General features: G+C 33.7%; 1 protein-coding gene across 16 annotated transcripts in view; it reads right to left on the reverse strand.

Moving 5' to 3' along the window:
- Window positions 1-21,817, reverse strand: part of MPDZ (multiple PDZ domain crumbs cell polarity complex component) — a 155,049-nt gene that overhangs the window by 96,688 nt on the left and 36,544 nt on the right. For all 16 annotated transcript variants that reach the window (XM_070590163.1, XM_070590161.1, XM_070590157.1 and 13 more), the window contains 7 exons: window positions 8,008-8,217; window positions 7,400-7,539; window positions 6,079-6,292; window positions 5,221-5,349; window positions 3,430-3,639; window positions 667-781; window positions 227-315 (listed from right to left, as the gene is read on the reverse strand). In XM_070590163.1, the coding sequence (XP_070446264.1) occupies window positions 227-315; window positions 667-781; window positions 3,430-3,639; window positions 5,221-5,349; window positions 6,079-6,292; window positions 7,400-7,539; window positions 8,008-8,217 (1,107 nt within the window). The remainder of the gene's footprint in view (window positions 1-226; window positions 316-666; window positions 782-3,429; window positions 3,640-5,220; window positions 5,350-6,078; window positions 6,293-7,399; window positions 7,540-8,007; window positions 8,218-21,817) is intronic.

Genomic DNA, 21,817 nt, shown 5'->3' on the forward strand with positions numbered 1-21,817 from the left:
CAAGAAATAAGTTCCGCCCTAAAGGTTGATTAAGATCAGTAAAGCCTCTATCCAATACCCTTACTTGCACAAAATAATAAAATGGGTAATTGTAATGACAGCCTCAAATCACCAAAGCAGACAAATTGGTATGGAGCTAACCGTAGTTCTCAAAACTGTGGAAACTAGAAGAACGCATTTCTCAACCATGAAAATAAACAAAGCTATTATTAAATGTGTTACTTACTGCTATAATCTGGTCTCCAACTTGGATTCTTCCATCATGTTCAACAGCACTGCTCTTTGTAATGCTCTTTACAAAGATTCCTGAAGGTTCTAAGATTAGAAATAGAGTTTATTTGGGGTTTTTTTTTTTCTATTTACAAAACACACTTAAAGAATGTCCATCCTCCATTTTCCAAATATCAAGTCTTGATTTTGAATAAAAATAAATCAACAAGCCACACAAACAAGACCACTAGTAGAAACTTAGGCTAGACAATAAGACAATGGTTCTGACTTAAATACAATATCAGAGTCACCTACATTAAATTATTACTAAGGAAGTTTTCAGTCAGTTTACCTAACAATCTGAGAATACATAATGTTGATTCAATGTTTCACAAGACAAAGATATTAGAGGCAATTGCCAAGTTAAATAAATAAAACATTAATGTTTATAACTACCTAATTTTTTATCTCCAATGTAACCAGCAATGGTAATTCCCAATCCTTGGACATTTTTAGTGAGTTCTACATCAAATGTCTCACTATCTTCATTTTTCTGAGTAGAAGCATCAACCTAAAATAAAATTGATAAATAATCATACAGAAAAATAAACATGTAAACAAACAAGATACGTTCAAAAAGCCACAGCCTTTATTTGAAATAAGATGATGTAATTAGGTGTCACAGAACGCTGTTAGAGAATTACTGCAGAGATTACTCTTCAATCTTGACAACACAGACTAAGCATCACATTTTTACTCAAAAGGAATGTCAGCAGTAAAGTTAAACTCCCCTTATCAGAGAAATGCATTATTTGTGTACAAAAAAATTTTAAAAATCAAATCATTTCTTACTAACAAATTCTATCTTTCAGAGATGGCTCATCTTCATTTCTGAAGGAGTTAGAAGGAAACACAGTTGAAAGAACTCATGTTTTGAATTCAGATGAACAAGTTCAAATCTATCTTTGCCACTTAATTTTTCTAAGCGTTGTTTTGCTCAGCTATCTAGCAGGAATATGAATAACAAGTCCAGCTAGCATTTAGTGAGCAGTTTCTGTGTAACAGGCACTTGACATGTCTCAACTCATTTACTCCTTAGAACAAGACTATGAGATAAGCACAATTACCATCAATTTTTCTCTGGGGAAACTAAGGAACATAAACTTTTCCAAGGACAACCAGTGAGCAATCCAGTAAAGGCAGAATTCAAACACAGATAGCCTGGTTGCAGAGTCCCTGCTCTCAAGCGCCATACAGGATGTAAAATCCCTAGCAGAATGCAGGGGCCATGGTGTCCACTCAGAACTCATTGCTATTACTATCTTCAGCTGATAGTTGATCCTAACAGCATGAATATGAGTTAATCTATCCTCCAGATATATTATTAATAGGCTGATGGTTATTTTGAAAGCCAGTGAAATGCACCAAAGAGCTATTTAAAACTGTCCCTGTATTTGTTTTGTAAATTCAGACTTTAATATGAAAAGCTATTTATAAGAAAAGTATGCCTTTCTGCACTGATTTCCTTCATTCCTGGAATGATAGCTGAAAGCAGGTTCCTCTAACATGTAGAATTGTTATTAATTATATATTGAACTGAAGGCAAGGCTCCCTGAATTAAACATTAGTGGACTAGTGCAGTAAGTCATCAATAAGCTACTGGCTTTATGTACAAGTGTAGTGTCAGCAGATTCCACAGAGAACCCTAGAAAGATCACAACAGAATGAAGGCAAGGGCTTGAATGGACATGCAGGTTGGGGCTAGCTGGTAATGTTTTCTGATTCTCTTTAAGCAAACTCTTATCCCACTGATAGTTCACCTAAACGAGACACAATTTTACAGTAAAGTTTGATTTATTTTTTTTCATTGCACATAATTATCTGTGCAAACTTAGCAAAAGTTTAAAGTTTAGATAATTACAAGAAAATGACAGGATGAAATCTGCTTCAATTGAAACAAATGTGTTTTCTATTTTTAATAAGATTTATGCGACTGCTATTTTAGAGGGTGGCAATTTGACTATCGAATGGTTTTAAAAGGGGCACAAGCTTCAGAAACGATGATATGCACAGAATAGATATTTCTCTAAGCTTTCAATTACATCAAGTGGTTTTCGGTATTGCATTCATTTATATATTGCTGAATAAAATGTTTTGTTTACCACAAAAGAATGCCATTTAAATACTTTCATAAACAAGCTTTCTTTACTTCTTTCTCTTTGCAAAAAATAGCAACCAGACTCAAACCTAAAAAGAACAGAATCATGGAAATTTCAAGTGTTCTAATAAAGTTTTAAAGGGTTTGGGGAGGAGGTTAGAATATTAAAAAAAAAGAATTTGCAGCAACTGGTTAGAAAAAAACTTTAATAGAATAAATCATACAGACGTTTCTAGATCTATGAGAAAGGAACGTGGGGCTTGCATTTGCTATAAAGCTTACCTAGAAATTGGGTGTAATTCTCTTCTTAAATACTTAGATTTCTGGATAGAATTATTTTGTTGATATTTTATCCGCTATAGTCTTGTAACTGAATTTCTGAGATAACCACTACATTCTAATAATTTTGAAACTTTTTAGCTTTTTTCATATCAAGTTAACAACAAAGATGGAATGCTATGCCTATGAATAAAGCTTTTGTTACAACCTTGAAGGCTTAACTTTTGTTTAAAAAATTATATAACTGGGTCAAGCACAGTGCCTTCTCATTACAGATCTGATAACAGTTCTAAGACATACCTTAAAACACTAATATTGAAAGGTTTTAGTAAGCTGTATTCACCCCCACTAAGCCTGCCTTCATCTCCCTCTCCAAGAAAAAGACACTAAAAAGAAAGCTGTTGAAGGAAATGGTTGGAACATATGGCCCACCCTATAAAGGGCCTTCCAAGTAAGAGAAAGATAGAATTAACCTTTTTCGGTATAAGCAGAAAATAATTCTTTAAAATTTTATCCATACCTCAAAACATTATCCTCATAAATGTGCTGCTTAGAGAAAAATGTAAAATAGTAATCTGGAATTTTTTAAGATCCTATTTTTCCTGTTATACATTATTCCTAATTAATAAAATATTAGTGCCAAAACATCTCTACATTTGAATTTCGTTTCATTCTTTAGCACTAACATATGAACATTAATAAGTCTATTTTCTAAATAAATATCACTGTCATCTAAGTGCTATAGTCTATGATTTTTCCAATAACTGTTTTTACCTACTTACCCGCATGTCTGGCGTAGATGATGAGGATGAAGAAAGGGTGATGCCCAAAGAGGTGGATGCTGTTGGTTCTTCTACGGCACCTCTTGCAATCATCAATTTAACTCTGTTTCCACATTGCCTGAGGACTTGCGCTACTTGCTCACTGCTCATTCCTGCTAGATCTGTGTCCCCAATCTTTAGAATGTGGTCTCCACTGCATAATCGCCCATGCTGAATAAAAAGAGACTGATTAATCAGGATACTATTATTTTTACTCCCTCAGAGAAATCCTAAATGACAGAAAGGGAATAATAAAAAAATGGCAAAGATATGAACTACCTATCATGGAACATTAAATATGTGGTTGTAATTTTCACCGTCTTTTGAAACGTCCTGGCATCATTCACTGTGATATAGGCAAACGAAATTTACAAATATTCCTTAAATCAATATTGATACAAGCTTTACAATTTGATTTTTACCTACTAGATGCAAAAAAATTTTAACTCTTTCTGTGGATTTTTTGAGGGCTAGAAAAGGAACACAATGTCATTTAGCAAAGATGAAGTATACGTCACAATGCAAATACATCTTACTCAAAATATGGGATGAACCACAAGAAAGCACTGAATAAAATACCACAATTTTCTGCCTTGCACTTCAATTATAAATGTCCCTAAAGAACTCACTTGTAGATGAAATACTTGTAAAATGAAAATTCAGATAGAAGAGGAGAGTGAAAAGCAGTCTTACAAGCCTCCCTTGAAGCACTGTCCACGAGAACTTTCTGCAATGATGGAAATGTTCTGCACTGTCCAATACGGCAGCTATTAGCAACATGGGGCTACAGAGTGGTCGAAATGCGGCTAGTCCACCCGAAGAACTGAATTTGTAATTTTATTTAATTTTAATTAATTTAAATTTGAATTTAAAAAGTGACATGTGGCAAGTACCTATAGTACTGGACAGGGCAGATCTATACTGAAGATGCTGCTTATTTATCACGAGCCTGGAAACTGCTAGATGCTGGCTAATGTTTAAAAGGAAGAAAATTTGCATACTATTGTGTTACTATTAATATCTGCACTGATAAGGTTGCCATTAAATAGGCCTTTCATTTATGAATATAAGAAATACCTGATGAACCTCACTTCCTAGTTGAAGTTCAAAAAAACATGCAAAAACCAAACAGCTTTATAAACAAAATGTCATAATAAGGCAAAAGTTAGTGACACTAATAAATCTTGTCAAATTAAAACATAAAACATAACTAGTAACTTTACAAAAACTTTTCTCACATATATTCCATGACATATCATAAATGGCAAGGCTTTAATGAACTACTCTAAACGATGAAAACAGGCTGTGCTCCATAACCAATGACCCCGTGACCCATCACTAAAGGGACAAGTCGAAGCTTGTTTTTTCCCTCGATAATAAGGTATTCTTTTTTCCATAATATCTTGTGGCTATAAAACAGATGATTAGGTTTATAAATATGATTTATAATCATAAAATAAAAGGTAGCTACCTCTACAGTCATCAAACCCATAACCTGGGCTTTAGTCTGTGCTTCTAAAGAGTCATAAGATCATTGCCTACAACTGTAACTTAAGATCAATGTCTCTTTTCAGAAATAGTTCTCCCCAGGTCTAAGAAAACACTTTAGAGATAATCTAGCAAAAAGAAAATTCTAACTCAGCTTCTTTGACATTATCTAAGAGCAAAGTTTCTTCTTTATAACAGAGAATGTAAAAGATGAAGCCATATCGTTTGATAAAACAGCATAAAGGACCTGTTGGAGCAGCTTACCTGGTCGGCTACTCCTCCAGGCAGAATGGTTTTTACTATCACACCAGTGGCTTTCCCTCCTACAATGCCAAATCCCAGACCAGACCCATCATTCACCAATTCAATAGTCTCCACATGCTGCCAGTGGACCTGAAAACAAAGCTCCTATGTGAATTTGAAAAAATTTAGGAAAAACTAAAATTTTTATTACAGTTGAGCTTTTTGTGAATTTTGTGATCAGTATTAAATAATTGAGTTCAGACATAACAATGAGCCTTAACAATGTCCCTTTGATTTAGTACACTTCCCTTTTACTGCTGTTGATATAATCATTTTTGAAATTATCAATACATCGTTACAGTGACCACATTTAACCAAGCAAAGATAGGCACTGATTTGCAAGATCCTCTGTAGAACTTCTAAAAAAGAAAAAAAGAAAAAGATCAAGGAAAAAACTGTCACCTGTTAAGAATGTCTTCTGCATAATCTTGCCTCTCAGGATTCCAAATTAGATGACTTCTTAAAGTCACTAACAGCTACCTGTAACAATTCTAAATTTGTATAACAATTCTATAATTATAATTCTATAATCAAAATCAAAATTTTATCTGTCTACAGATAGAGTTAACTTTTTTAAAGGACTAATTTTTTTTTTAGGAATGGTGTCAAGTAGAAGAACTACACAAAAAAGGTAAAAGATTTTTTAGAAGCCAGAAACTTAATCATAATTAAATAACAAATGTTCCAGGCTAGGGAGAGAGAAAAGAACAAAAGGGCAAAACTCAAAAAGTACAAAGAACCTACAGGAATTGGAAACCTGCAGACAACCAAAAAGAACTAGAAAAATGTTCTAATCCTTCTGAAAATCTATGTACTCACCGGATTCGAGTGAGCTGAAATTGTGCTGGCTGCAGATGGAGAACGGGAAACTATGGGGCTGATGAGTTGAGGCAATGAGCCTCTGGCAATAACTAACTGGACATTATCTTTGGCTTTCTGCAGGATGCTGATAGCCTGCTGATGAGTAATTGTCTGATCAAGTGCCTGTCCATTGATAGCAAGGATTTGATCAGTTTCCTTCAATCTTCCATCTCTATTGAGAATGAAAAGGGGGTAAAAATTATCTGACAGCTCTCAAGAAAATGACAGCTTCTTTGGCATATATTTTCAGGTTATTTTTAATCCTGTTTTCTAATATCCACACTTTTTAGGCTTTTTCCTGCAGTTCTATTTTTTTTCCCCCTGAGGAAGATTTGCCCCAAGCTAACATCTGTGCCAATCTTACTCTATTTTTTTCTAAGTGGGTCAGCGCCACAGCATGGCCACTGACCAGTGGTGTAGGTCTACACCTGGGAACCGAACCTAGGCGGCTGAAGCGGAGCGTGCTGAACTTGACCACTAGGCCACGGGTCCAGCCTCTGTAGTTCTGTTTTTAAAAATACATGCTTTGGCTCCAGCTGATCTACCCCTAATCCACCCCTCCCATTTAAAAGCCCTCTTTCTTTTCAGTTACCCCTCAACCCAAACCTTACATCTTGGATGTTCCTATCTTCTACAACTGAAAGCAAAGTTGCCTAGATTCTTATTAATAAAATATAGCTCACATTATCATGGGCTATTTGTATATTTTTTGGTATGGTAATTTTAAAAATCTACTCAAAAAGAGCCCATTTAAAAACAATGAGAATAATGTCCTACTCAAATTTTTCTTTCCTTACTAAAGTGTGGTTATGACTAAACAGCTACTCTCCTTTCAAAGGACTTCCTTTTTATCATGACAATGTTAATGACTTCTAGAAACTGGTTAATGACAGATTACATCTGGTTTTTGTTTTTATTCATTTTTGCTTCTCTAAATTCTCCCAAAGTGATCAACACCTTCTGAATGTGGTATCAAAAACAGAGAAGAGGGGCCAGCCCCATGGCCAAGTGGTTAAGTTCACATGCTCCACTTTGGCAGCCCAGGGTTTTCCTGGTTCAGATTCTGGGCACGGACATGGCACCACACATCAGGTCATGCTGAGGTGGCATCCCACATAGCACAACCAGAGGGACTCACAACTAGAATATACAACTATGTACTGGGGGGCCTTGGAGAGAAGAATAAAAAAAAAAAAAAGACTGGCAACAGATGTTAGCGCAGGTGCCAATCTTTAAAAAAAGAAAGAAAGAAACAGGAAAGATTCTATGACAGTCTCACCTGTGAGCCACACTGCCCTCTTGGATCTCCTGCACAAATATTCCCAGTTCGCCCCGGTTTTCACTCCTGAGTCCCACGACACTAAACCCGAGGCCTCCACACGGAGGTTTGAGGAGCTCAAAAACCTCCACAGGGCGACCCTGTTCAGGAAACAAAGCAACAAATAAAATGAAAAGCCAATCAATGCACATGCAGTCATCTTATTAGTGGCATTATCTTGTTGTGGGGAAAAAAAGAGAAAGAAATTTAAAAAACATTTTCTAAGATAACCTTTATCATTCATCACCTAGAAGGAGATATTTTATTTATCCTGAAGAATATTTGTGGAAAACAACATATAATACTCAGTTTAAAATGTGATAATAAAAAAAGTAGAATAGAAAAATCTCTGAATCATCTGAACTTACACAAAATCTACTTTTTCATTCCTATTTTTTCAGATGTTATGTCTTCATAAATAAGAATATATTTAATATAATATATATTTAATGTATATATTTAACATATATAATATAAATATATAAATATTCTTCAAATTATCCAGGACTTGATTACACTCTTAAGATATCACAGGTTCTATCATAACTAACAGGAAGAAATGTTCTTACCTGGGCCATGTTTTTGATCAGCTGATCAAATTCATCACAAGCAGGTTTCCCATTGATGTGTGCAGCACCCAATCCTGTAAGTGCTTCCAGAGTCCCATTATTGGGTGATGATAAAAATGACTCATTTTGCAGAGTAGGAATTACAGCTGGGTTGAGATGTGGTATGTGGGCATATTCGACATTTGAACTTGCCAAAGTTGCAGTGTTTACCTAAGAGTAATATGGAGGTTACCAACAATTTTGACATTCCATAAACCGTTTCATAGAAAACATCCCAAGAGGGGTTATAATGTAGTACATATGAAATTTGAAAGTGTCCATATCCTTTGATTCCAGAAATTTATTTCAAGGAGAAATTTTAGAATAATATGCAAAGATGTATGTACAAGGACGTTCAATGCAGCACTATTTATTAGATGGGAAAATGTTTAAAAACTAATTATCTCCAGTATACAATTTTAAGGCACTTATTAAAACACGCAAACATACACATCCATAGACACACTTTTAAGTGAAAAAGGCTAGTTATTGAACAATATGTATAGTATGATTCAATGTGCACTCAAAAAAAAGATGTTTATATATGTATTCAATATCTGAAAGAATACATACCAAACAACCAATATAACACCAGTTCTCCCTGAGATGGGATTCCAGGGAGCCACTAAATTTCTGTATTGCTTGAATTTTTATAACAATGTATATAGTAAAGAATTTGGTCTTTCCCAAAGAGAGGTCTGGCCTTTGTCTGCAGCTCCTAGGAAGTAACTTCTAAACGAGTGGAATTTCCCAGATGACAGGTGTGTCTTTGTTATTCGTGGTGGGCCCCAAGGCCAGAGGGTATCAGCTCAAATTCTGAGACTAAGTTAAATCCTGTGGGCAATCAATCAGGCCTACAAAATAATGTCACAATAAAAACTCAACACCGAGCTCAGATAAACTTCCTGGGTTGGCAATACTCCACGCACATTGTCACACATTGATTCCAGGAAGACACCACTTCCTGAAGAAAATGAAAGCATCCCATTTGGAACCCTCCCAGACTCTGTATTATGCATCTCTTCCTTTGACTAATTTCTGACCTGTATACTTTCCCTATAATAAACCATAACCAAGATTATAATAGATTTCCCTATGATAAACCACAACCAAGAGTATAATAGCTTTCAGTAAGTTCTGTAGGTCTTTCTAGTGAATTATTGGACCTGAGTGTGGTTTGGGGAAACTCCTGAACTTGCAGTTGGTGTCAGAAGTGGGGGTGGCCTTGTGTGGACTCTTCCTTCTAACTGTATTTGGAGCTTAACTCCTTGCTGTTGGTGTCAAAAGTCTTGGGCAGAGTTGTCAGTCTGGAGAAGTGTGCCCTCGAACCTCACAGTCTGGCTAACTTCAGGTACAATGACATAAGTAAACAACAACAAAAAAGATAATTCCATTTTGGAAAAATATTCTATAATTACTTGTGCGTGTTACAAAGAGCTCCAAGTTAAAGCTAAACAGTTGATAAAACAGTGCCAATAGTCAATCCTAATTTCATATTTCTATAGGGTATCTGGAATGTAACATTTTATCCACAGTTATTTATCAGAAAGGCTACATCAATGTTGTTTTGGGATCACTCTCTGAACTCATCTCCTAGCACTGTGTCCTTCACCCACATAGCTCCAGCTATACTCACCATTTCACCATTCCTCAAACTGCCAAGCCACTCCCTCTACCAGCCAGGTACATCCTTCCTCCAAGCATCTACATGCTTACTACTTTATTTCATTCAAGTGTGCTCAACATCACCTCAGAGAAGCCCTCCCTGCAACCCTATCCAAGACAGCATCCCACCAGTACGCTCCATGAGCTTACCCTGCCCTGTTTTCTTCATGGTGCTTATTACCAGCTGGTATGCACCCTGTTGTCATGGAGCTTCCATCCCAATCTGTAGAGACAGACTACAATGTAGAATTCTCCAGTGGAGGAATTTGACTATTTTATTCTCTATTATATCCTCATTCTCTAGAAAAGTGCTTTGCACAGAGTTGGCATGCAATATACATTTGAAGAATAAACGTTTATCTATTTTTTAAGGACCTACTTGGATCTAATCTCCTAACAACTCTCCAAGTATCGTTATTTCCACTTTACAGAGTACAAAATTATACACAGTCACACACTTAATAAGTGGACTGTGACCTAGATTTTTTCATCCTGGTGTTCCTATATCATCTTTCTTTATATTATACACACAGCAAACAGTCATTTGAGATATCATTTCTGGAAATAAGATATTAGGTAAAGAGCTTCCATTGACAGAAACAATCAAAATATTTCACAATATATCATCTACCCATGCCTAAGAGTTTGTCACTTGTCCTTAAAAATAAAACAGCAAACTCAGTAAGTTACCAAAGTTATCAATAACTCAACCATCATACTGGCTATCTATAACCACAGATAAAAAAGAGATCACTATGTTTAAAAGAGGCTTTTGGGAATCTTTTCAAATGTTTATTTTAAAATCTATAGCAAGAAAGATCAATTATTATTTTTTCAAAAGCAAGCTTCTTATGCCCAATCTGATTTTTTTATCCTGAGCCATGGCAACTTCAATAAAGTCTGCCAGCAGAAGATACAACGCTCAAGTTGAAGCAGATGGCATAATGAAATATGTGACAGGCTGAGGATCCCACACACCAGAATCTAATGCCTATGGCATGTTTGCATAGGAAAATAATATTTGGACTTCTGCTACGGTAAGCCATAATGAACAAATCACATTCCAAGAACCGAGAGTTTATCTACATGAAGTTAATTGGTGAAGTAGAGGCTCTGATATGATGTAAGAAAAGGAATAAAGGCAAACAAGAGTAAAGTTATAGGACCAGAACAAGTACTATATTATGAGAATCATATAAAAGAATTGAATACCAATTGACTTCTCCAAATTTGTTAAAGGTTTAACCAATGTCAACGACTCCTCCTGTCTTCTCCCGGCCCTTGTGGTATACATAAATGTAAAAGCAAAAGTTAAAGAGATGATATATGAAAAAACACGAATTTAACTATAACATCACACAAAAGGCTTGTTTTCAAATTTTCAAATTTACACTCATAGGAAAAAGCACAAAGGCACCTTTTGATTCTGCTATAACATTATTAAAATGGTTTTCTGAACTATAATCTTCTTGATGAACAGGAATCTTATTTACCCTGATAGGCCTGTTCATAGCAGACTCAGTATAAATGTTTAATAAAAAGAACTTGACTCTCATCTTGGTTTATGGAATATAAAATAAACAGAAGAAAACACAACTATCTGGTGATTTTCATATACAGATAAACAATCTGTATAATTTATGGAAGTTGCTAGTAAATGAGCAAGAGTCACCAAATAATTATCTGTTCTCTGTTTAACTTCTGGCTGAGTATTTCAGTCTAAAAAAGCCTTTTATGCTTCTTGTAAATAAACATATATTAACTTAATTTATGGATTTTAATTAGTGCTAATACCTAAAACATAATAAAGATTATGCAAATTATTCAATTAAAAAGGTGTCAAAATCTTTCTGAAAGGGAAGGATGAAACACCCTACCAGTATTTAGAAGTATATGAGAAGCCCTCTTCTAAGATGCAGTCAGAACTAGTAATTGCTTCAGTTACTCTAAAAGGTCAGATAAAGCAGAAATCATAACAAAGGCCAAACATATAACTGAAGTACTTTAACTTAAAACATACGGATATTCATTCACAAGTATCTTCATATATGGGAGGTCCCCACCTTATTTCCTGCATAAAACATACTCATCTAATATGGCATTATTTTCAAATTCAACCTCTTTAAGGTGAAGCAAGAATCTGACCCTTGAGAAACAATTTCGTTAAAGAAATCTAGATATTTATGAGATCTTTCCTCAGTGTTTTATAGTTTGATAAACATAAACAATTCACCAACTGTTTCATCAATTCATCTATGTGGTCTTTGAAAAAAATTTCAGTAAGTTTTCAGAGAAAAAAATTTTTGTCATAAAATTTTCATGTTTTATAATAAAGTCATGCAATTATAAAAAACAATTATGACTGGCATAAATAGCTCTAAAAATGACTTTTTGATAAATGTATACTTACCTGGTCACAGCTGCAGAAGCACACAAATAAGAAACTATCTGAATAAACAAGTGTTTAGTGCTTTGGGCATCAGTCGATATGCCTTTATAGGGGAAATGGACAGTATCCTTTCACCTAGAAAGTCACTTATTTGGAGGTGTACTAAGAGAGCTGCTTCTTCTATAAGAACATCCCAAGAAAACAAAAATTGTCTTTAGTTCCATACACAATTAAGTTCACCCTGTGGGAATAGCTGTATCAGAGTAACCCTTCCACTGAGATCAATTAGAAAATTTGTATAGAGCTGTTTAAAAAAAAAAAAAAAAGAACTTTAAAGGTATCAGAAAGAAACCATCACGTCTGCCATATTCTACTCATTAAAAGCAAATCAGTAAGCCCAGCTGACACTCAAGGAGAAGGGATCACACAAGAGCATGAAGACGAGAAGGCAGGGATTACTGGTGTCCATAGAGGCTGACTACCATAGCAAGGCAGCTGAAAGCCAAGTTAGAGGGAAGATCTTAAAAGCCATCAGGGCAAAAAGGCACTTTATCTTGAAAGAAGAATAAAACTGACAGCTGACTTCTCAAGTGAATCAATGAAAAACAGAAGACAATAGAATAAAAAAAAAAGATTAAAAATAGAAACAATCTGACAACCTAGCATTTTCAGAATACTTCCTCTGCCCCCGCCCCTGCCGCACACACACACTAAATGTTGTCTCAGATTGGTACAAAAGAAATGCCAAAGTAAATTCTTAGGCAGAAAGAAAAATCCCTGATGGAATTTCTGTAATGCAGAAAAGACTGGAGAACACAAAAAAGAGTTTAAAAATGTACGTAAATCAACAGAAATTGCTTAAAACAGTAAATAATCTAAAACTTGTGGAGTTTTAAATATATGTAGAATAAAAGTACATGATAATTACATGAAAGACAGGAGTAGGGCAAACGGGGTTGAAATATACTATGTTCCCTGCATTTTCCAGGAAGTAGTGAAAGTACTAATTAAAGTAAAATGAAATAAGTTAAGCGTAATATATCTGACATAGGACCTATGTCTGGCTTATATAAAGAAATCTCAGAACTCAATAGTTGAAAGAAAATCCAATTAAAAAATGAGCAAAGAGACATTTCACCAAAGAGGATATACCGATGACAAATAAGAACATAAAAGATGTTCAACAGAATTATCCATTAAAGAAATGCAAATTAAAAGCACAAAGAATATGACTACATACCTATCAGAAGGACTAAATAAAAAAATACTGACAACACTAAATGCTGGTGAGGATGTGGAAAAATGGATTGCTCATCTACTGCTGGTAGGAATGTAAATTGGGAGAGCCCTCTGAAAAACAGTACAGCAGTTTCTGAAAAAAACTAAGCATGCATTTACAACACAGGTATTATACTCCTGGGTATTTATTATAGAGAAATAAAAACTTACGTCCACACAAAAACATGTACACAATGCTCATAGCAGCTTTATGCATAAGAGTAAAAAACTGAAAACAAACAAAATGCCTTCAAAAGATGTATCTATACCATGGAATAACATTCAGAAATAAAAAGGAATAAAATATTAATATACACAACAACTTGGATGGATTATAAGAGTATTATGTCGAATGAAAAAAGACAATCTCAAAAGGTCACATATATTATGATTACATTTTTTAACAATTTTGAAATGATTAAATTATACAGACAGAAAAGGTTGCCAGGGGCTAGAGGGGGCTGCGTATGACTATAATGGGGTAACACAAGGGAGGATGGAATAAATCTGCACCTAGATTGTGGTGATGGAATAGGTCTGTATGTAGACGGTGGTGGTGGTGGTTACACAATTCTATACAAGTGAAAAAATGACACAAATTGAAAAAACTGACACACACTGTACCAATATCAGTTTCCTGGCTTTGATATTTTACTATAATTATTAAGAAGTAACCACTGGAGGCAACTTGGTTAAGGATATATAGGACCATTCTATACTATATTGAAAACTTTCTGTGAATCTATAATCAATTCAAAATAAAAAGACTTTTTTAAAAGTTGACTCAAATACCTCAAGGATACTTACTGCAATCTTTAGGGTAACCATTAGAAGAATAATAAGATTAAGTATAAATAATATGCTAATAGAGGTAGAGGATGAAATAAAAAGTTAATACAAAGGAAGAAAAATTTAATTAAAAAAAGAAAAAACAGTAAATTAAAATGAAAATGTATCAATAATTACATTAAATATAAAGGGGTTAAATATTCAAAGTAAAAGATTAAAATTGTCACATTGTATAACACAATACAGCCCAAATACATGCTGTTTACCAAAGACACAAGTTACTAATAAAGAAAAAGATGAAGAAAAGGTGCAAGTAGAATGACAAAAAAAAGATATCCCACATACACATTAACCAAAAGAAGCCTGGTACAGCTAAACAATATCAGACAAGTGGACTTTAAAACAAGAAGAATTACTGGAGATAAAGAGAGACAATTCATAAAGATAAAGGGTCAACTTGGTAGACAGATAAAACAATTTTAGTAATCTAAAAATATAACCTCAAAACATGTAGGGCAAAAGGACTCAGAATCCAAATGAGAAACAGGCAAACCCACAATCATAGGTAGAGATTATATGACATCTCTCTCAGTAAGTGATAGAAATAGATTAAAAAAAAAAACAACAATAAGACTATAAAAGATATGAACAACATTCTAAATAAAGTTGACCTAATGGACAAAGACAGAACACTGCACTCAATAACTGAGTGCACATTCTTTCAAAATACAAAAGAAATATTTTATCAAAATAGTTTATATGTATGGAGCCGGCCTGGTGGCACAGTGGTTAAGTTTGCACGTTCTGCTTTGGCAGCCTGGGGTTCACCGGTTCAGATCCCAGGTGTGGACATAGGACTGCTTGTCAAGCCATGCTGTGGCAGGCGTCCTACATATAAAGTAGAGGAAAATGGGCACAGTTTTAGCTCAGGGCCAGTCTTCCTCAGCAAAAAGAGGAGGATTGGCAGATGTTAGCTCAGGGCTAATCTTCTGCACAAAAAAAAAAAGTCTATATGTAAAGTTCATAAAGCAAGTGTCACCAAATCTCAAAGAAGTGAGATCATACAGAAGATGTCTCTGATTACAGTACAATTAATCTACAAATCAATAACAGAAAGAAGAAAATTAAAAAATGTTAGTTGATTAAGCAATACATTTCTAAATAAACCATGGTTCAAAGAAGAAACTGTAATAAAAATTTTAAAATTTTGAACTGAATCATAATGAAGATACAACATAAAATTGTGGGATGCAGCTAAAGCAATGCTTAGAAAGAAATATTAGAAAAAATGAAAGATTAAAAATCAATATGTTGAACATCTGTATGAAAAAACAAACTAAAAAAAGGTACACTAAATCCCAAAAAGGAAGAAAATAACAGCTTAGACCAAAATTCCAGAAAATAGAAAAAAATACAATAAAATAATTCAACAAAGCAAAAGGTTGGTCTTCTGGAAGAAGAAAAAATTAATAAATTTGATAAACCTCCAGCAACACTGGTCAAAGAAAATACAAAAGACAAATTTCCAATATTAGGGATGAAAAGAGGGACCTGACTAGACCTTTCAGGTATATAGTGAACAACCTTATACCAAAAATTTTGAAAGAAACATATGAAATAAACAAATACCTTAAAAAGCAAATTTACTAAATGTCAAAAACAAAATTACCAAATGTCAATAATTTTGTACCTATTAATGAAATTGAATCCATTATTAAAAATATTCCCACATATATAAAAAAAAAAAACAGGTCTAGATGATTTCACTGGTAAATTCTCCAAATATTAAAAAAAAATTTTTTAACACCAAGTTTTTAAACACTTTCAGTGACAAGATAAAGAGGGAATTGTTCTCAACTTTTTCCTAGAGGCCAGCATAACCCAGACACCAAAACCTAACAAAGACATTACTAGACAAGAAAGCTACAGACCAATATCTCCTAAACGTAGATACAAAAATACTAAACAAAAATGTTAACACACTAAAGCCAAAGGTATACAAAGAAGAGAATGATTATGACCAAGATGGGCACTCCAGAAATGCAAAGTTGAATTAAAATTTGAAAATTGTTTAGGTTTAATTTACCACATCAACAGAATAAAGGAGAAAAACATAGGACTAGCTCAATAGACTGTAGAATAAAATAGTGGATAAAATCATACTTACAGGGAAATACAGGTTTTTAATCCTAAAATAATGAATGAGACTATGAGGTCCACCATCACCATTTCTATTAGACTCAAGGTTTTAGGTAGTACAATAAGGCAAGAAAAAGAAATAAAAGGCATAAAAAGTGGAATTGAAGAAACAAAAACTGTAATTACTCAGTGTACACCACACAGTTGTATACGCTGAAAACCCAAGTCAATCTACAGATAAATTATTAGCTTTAATAAGTGAATTTAGTAAAAGTTAGTGGATATAGTCAACATGAAAAGTCAACTAGATTTCCTAGCAAAAAACTAGAAACTGAAACTTAAAAAAAAGATTCCATTTAAAATATGTAAAAATTTTTGGAAAAACTGGAATACATAGAGTTTAAGAAATAGATCAACACATATATGACCACTGTATTTACAACAACAATGCCAACATAAGGAGGACAATGATGGTCTTCTCAATAAATACTCTGGGTCAAATGGATATTCAAATAAAAAAATATAAACACACACAAACATACATATTTTATGTCTACCTCACACCACAGCCAAAATTTAGAAGATAAAACAAACTTCTGAAAGAAAATCTTTACAATCTTGGCTTGGTCAATGATTCCTTAAGTAGGACAAAAAAGGCAATACCCATAGAGGAAAAGCTCGAAAAATTGGACTCTTTTTTTAAAAAAAAAAAAACCTTCTCGTCATCAAAAGATACAATTGAGTCAAAAGGAAAAAATACGAAGCAGAAAAAAACAGCTGAAATACAAACATCCAACAAAGTTGTATTCAGAATATATTTAAAAACTCTTATAAATCAATAAGAAAAAGACTGACAAATCAACAGAAAAATGGGCAAGAGACAAACAGGAACTCCTCAAAGGAAGATATCCAAATGACCAATAAGCATATGAAAAGGTGCTCAACATCATCAGTCATCAGGAAAATGCAAACTAAAACAATAACATGATACTCTAACATACCCCCCTGAGTGGCTAAAACTGGAAAAAAAGAAATTTAAAGCTGGCAGTACCAAGTGTAAGAGATGCTGTGGGGTAAGGAGAATTTTCATATATTATAGTGAGAGCATGGACCTGTAACTTTGGAAAACAGTCTGGCAAAATTTACGAATGTTGAATATACACAATAAGATGCACAAATTTTACTCAAATAAATATCCCAGAGAAATTACACTTAAGAACATTAAAATACACATGTTAGAATGTTCATGGCAGTTTTATTTATAATAGCCAAAAACTAGAAAAATCAAAATTACAATCAACAAAAGAAAGGACAAATATATTCTAGTATATTCATAGAATGAAAAATGGAAAAGTACTACAGCTACATACAACATGAACGAATCTCATAGACACAAAGTGAAAACAAAGAAACCAGACACAAAGAATATATCCTCAAACTACATTTACATAAAATATAAATTTTTATCTAAGGGATAAAAGTCAAAATAGTGTATGATCTGACTTCATGTGGAATCTAAAAAACCTAAACTCATAGAAAGAGAGAGAAGACTGGTGGTTGCCAGGGGCTGGCTGGGGTGGGAGAAATGTGGAGATGTTGGTCAGAGCGTATAAACTTCCAGTTGTAAGATAAATAAGTTCTGGGGGTCTAAGGTACAGCATGGTGACTATAGTTAACAACACTGTATTGTATACTTGAAAGTGGCTAAGAGAGTAGATCTCAAATGTTTTCATCACACACACACAAAAGGTCATTATATGAAGTGACAGCCGTGTTAACTAACCATATGTGGTAATCATTCCACAATATATCAAATATCACATCGTACATCTCAAACACACAATGTTATATGTCCATTATATCTCAAACAGGCTGGAAAAAAATAGCGATTCTTTTGGGGTAGAGGGTTAGGACTGACTGAGGAGACACAGAGAGTACTAATGAGTGCTGGTAACTTTCCATACCTTAATTTAGGTGAAGGGTTATATGGGTATATTCAATTTGTAAAAAATCCTTGAGCTATATAATTTTCCCCCTTACTGTACGTTATTTCTCACTTTTTCTAAAGTTTGCAAAATAAGTGATACAATCAGAGCAAGAACCTGGGGCACTCCCGTGAATGATATAAAAACACCCTCCATTTAGAGAAAGTAGGTGGTAGGAACAGGCTCTACAAATCAAACTAAACCTTTTCTGACAGAAACTCTGAATTTAAAGTTCAATTACCAGGCATTCATCTTAAATGGATGAGAATATAGAAACCGGCTATCTGAAGCTGACGCTTAGTCTTTTACTGTGATGGATGACCCTCTCCAGGCTTGATATGGATTCAAGTAACTGATTCCCATTCCCAGAATGAATCCTTTAACAAGTGCTCAAGGCAAGATGAATCCTTAGCGAATATGTTTTAACCTCCATAGCACATTTAGATTTTTCTTCCTCAAAGATTATGACTTTCTAAAACTTGTAATCATTTAATCAAACACTAAATTACAAGAAAAAAAATTTTGTTAACTTATACTTTAAAGTATTCTGACACACCTTTGTACAAGGCTGATATAATTGTGAGATTTCAAAATTACACAGTTTTTTAACTTTAATAATTAACTTTAATAATTTAGGCTTACCAAATAGAATATTTTCAAATATGTAGATTCACTTAACTAAATCTGCTACAAAATATTGAAATGCTGACTTCTTATGTTTTCTCCCTCTCTTCTGGGATGTTCACTGAAAAGGAAGTTAGTACTATAGCTCTATTTTAACGGCTAACATCAATCTTTCCAGAAGTACTTGTATAATTGTCTACAAAAATGATTGCTTAGGATCAAACTGAATTTCCTAAAGCACTTTATATAGATTATCAAAACCTGTTTTGCGGTCCTGTTATTTTAACTTATTCTGAATGCACAGTATAGCAATGAGAATAAAATGACCCAAACATTTAGGTACATTTGATGGATATTATATTTCTATCTTTTAAAAGCTAAAATATATATTATCTTGAATTAAGCAAGAAAAATGACCACTGCTTTTGTAACTCTAGTTTTGGTAGATTTTAAACAAATTTATAAACATATATTCCTAGTTCAATTTCCCAATTTTTTGTTTGCTTTTTACTCCCTAACATAATGAGAAATAAAAAATAAGCCACTCTCCGGGGAATCTGCCATAACAGGTGCACCTCACAGAAATGCAGACTGTTTTTTTAATCTGCACCTTGTCTCCTTGCAGAGCAAGAAAACTGCTTATTTTCTTACGAATTTACAAAAATGCTGTAAAACACTCTCTGGAACTGATCCCAAATATGAAATGCAAAGATGGATACGATGCTGAGAGTATTCAATGAAATACAGCACCTAAAATGGTAGCAATCACAGGAAAATTTTTTATACATAATAGAACTGCATTTCAAGTTTGGAACCAAGGGAGGCCTCCTTTTCCATAAATCTTTCAGTGAAATACTGATTAGAGCACAACTCTGATGCATTATTGAACAGGCAAACCCTTGCACAGTAATTGATGGTGGCACTCTGATTTAATGATCCTTATTTTTAAAGCTAATTAAAGAAATTGAGTTGCATGTTCAAAGGGGATTAGCTTAATGTGACGAGACTATTTTGGACATAAAGTAGCTCACAGGTCCTGAACTAAACAAGATACAAAATGGTGCAGCAAGTTATAAAAGAAGGAAAAACATTTTCAGATAGAATAAACATAATTTTACATTTTCTATGAGACCTTCTTTTCATTCATTCAAATACTTATAAAAGCATCTTAAACGTCTAAGACATTTTGCTCTAAGTGATGAGATGGTAATTAAATAGACAAAACGCTTTCCACAATCACTAATACATTAGATATCCTATAAAATTACTCCACCAAGCTTAGTTCACCCACCTAGTGACACGGAATACCCTTCTTTTCATAGCTATGAAGTCTTGAATAGCAAAGCAGATTGTGGTCTAGAACCCAAATTATCATTTGAAAATATTCTTAAAGTAGGCCTTGACTATCATTGGCTGATAAGTTAAAAAGATAAAGATATTGAATTTAGAAAATAATTCCTTAACCCAAGAACGTTTAAGGAGTTATTCTGAGTAATCAAAATGCAAATTTTCTGCACCTGCCTCTAAGTAGATACAACTACAAAAGTTTCAGTGGAATAGTTGTCTTAAAATTCCCCTGCGCTAATAAAAAAGATAAACTACCAACCAGGAAACTCAAGATGGAAGAGAAAGAACAGTAAGAAGTAAATGAATTAAAGAGTATGTAAGACTCTTGTCATCTCCCTTGTGATATTTAGAAAGGCATACATGGATGATCAATAATCTACCCAAAGCAACGCCTATTGCTATAGTTTATTAAATGACAAGATCAAGCACAGAACTGTAAACTTTCTATCTTTATACAACGTTGTCAACTTACGTGAATGGTCATATAGCAGGTTATGCTATTTTATAATGTTCTACTTTTCAAAGCTCCCTGTATGAAAATTTTATTCATTGTTAAAATTACATCATAAAAGATCTTTATTAGAATCAATCCACAGGCGTACCACACTAAAATGTTGGGCTCAGGTAGCATAATGCAGAGTTCTCTACGTATATTTTATAAACTTGTTTTTTAAAGAAGGTCTAAACTTCACTAAAATCTTTAGAAATACTCTTATGTGAAAAGATTCAGATTCTGCACAACCCCCCGACCAAATTTCCAAAAATATATATGAAGACTTGGGTAAAAATTGGAAAATAACTTGAATTTAAAACAGTAACAGTCTGTTTTAAACTTTTTCCTTATGTTATAAAAGAAATTTTAAGTTTACCATTAAAAAAAAGTTAGATTCTACAATGAAGTAAAATACAACAGGATTCTTTAACCTATCCCGAGTTTCCACTGAGATTCCAATTAGATTCCACTAATTTCAGAAACAATGGTTTCTTTTTCATACCTGTTTGATCTTTTTTGATAATATCTTTACTTTTTGTTATTATTATTGGGGGAGAGGTATCTGTGGTAGGCTGAAAAAAAAAGACAACAAATTGTTTTCAGTTCTTATCAACAAAAGCAATAGTCTATATATTTCCCTACCTTTGAATCACTTAAAGTTCTTGCTGAAGTAGTAAAAATTATTAATTTTATTCAATCTTGACTCTTGAGTGTACATCTTTTATATTCTGTGTTTCAAAATAAGAAGTAAACATAAAGCACTTCTGCTGTACAAAAAATACAACTGTCGACTAGGCGAAAAGCACTATGGTTTGAGCGGCAAGCTGAACTAGCTGTATTTTTCATAAGCACCATATTACTTGAAAAAAATGACTGAAAATCAAAAAATGGTTATACAGACTTGGGTATATGGCAGACTATTTCTTAAAAATAAACAAAGTAAGCCTGTCACTTCAGAAAAAACAACTGACAGTACTTGTTGCCAATAGTAAAATTTGAGCTTTCAAGTGAAAATTAGAATTCTGGAAAACTTGTTATCTGCCACCCTGAGCCTGACACCCT

The sequence above is a fragment of the Equus przewalskii genome, chromosome 22 (genome assembly GCF_037783145.1).
Source record: "Equus przewalskii isolate Varuska chromosome 22, EquPr2, whole genome shotgun sequence".
NCBI lineage: Eukaryota > Metazoa > Chordata > Mammalia > Perissodactyla > Equidae > Equus > Equus przewalskii.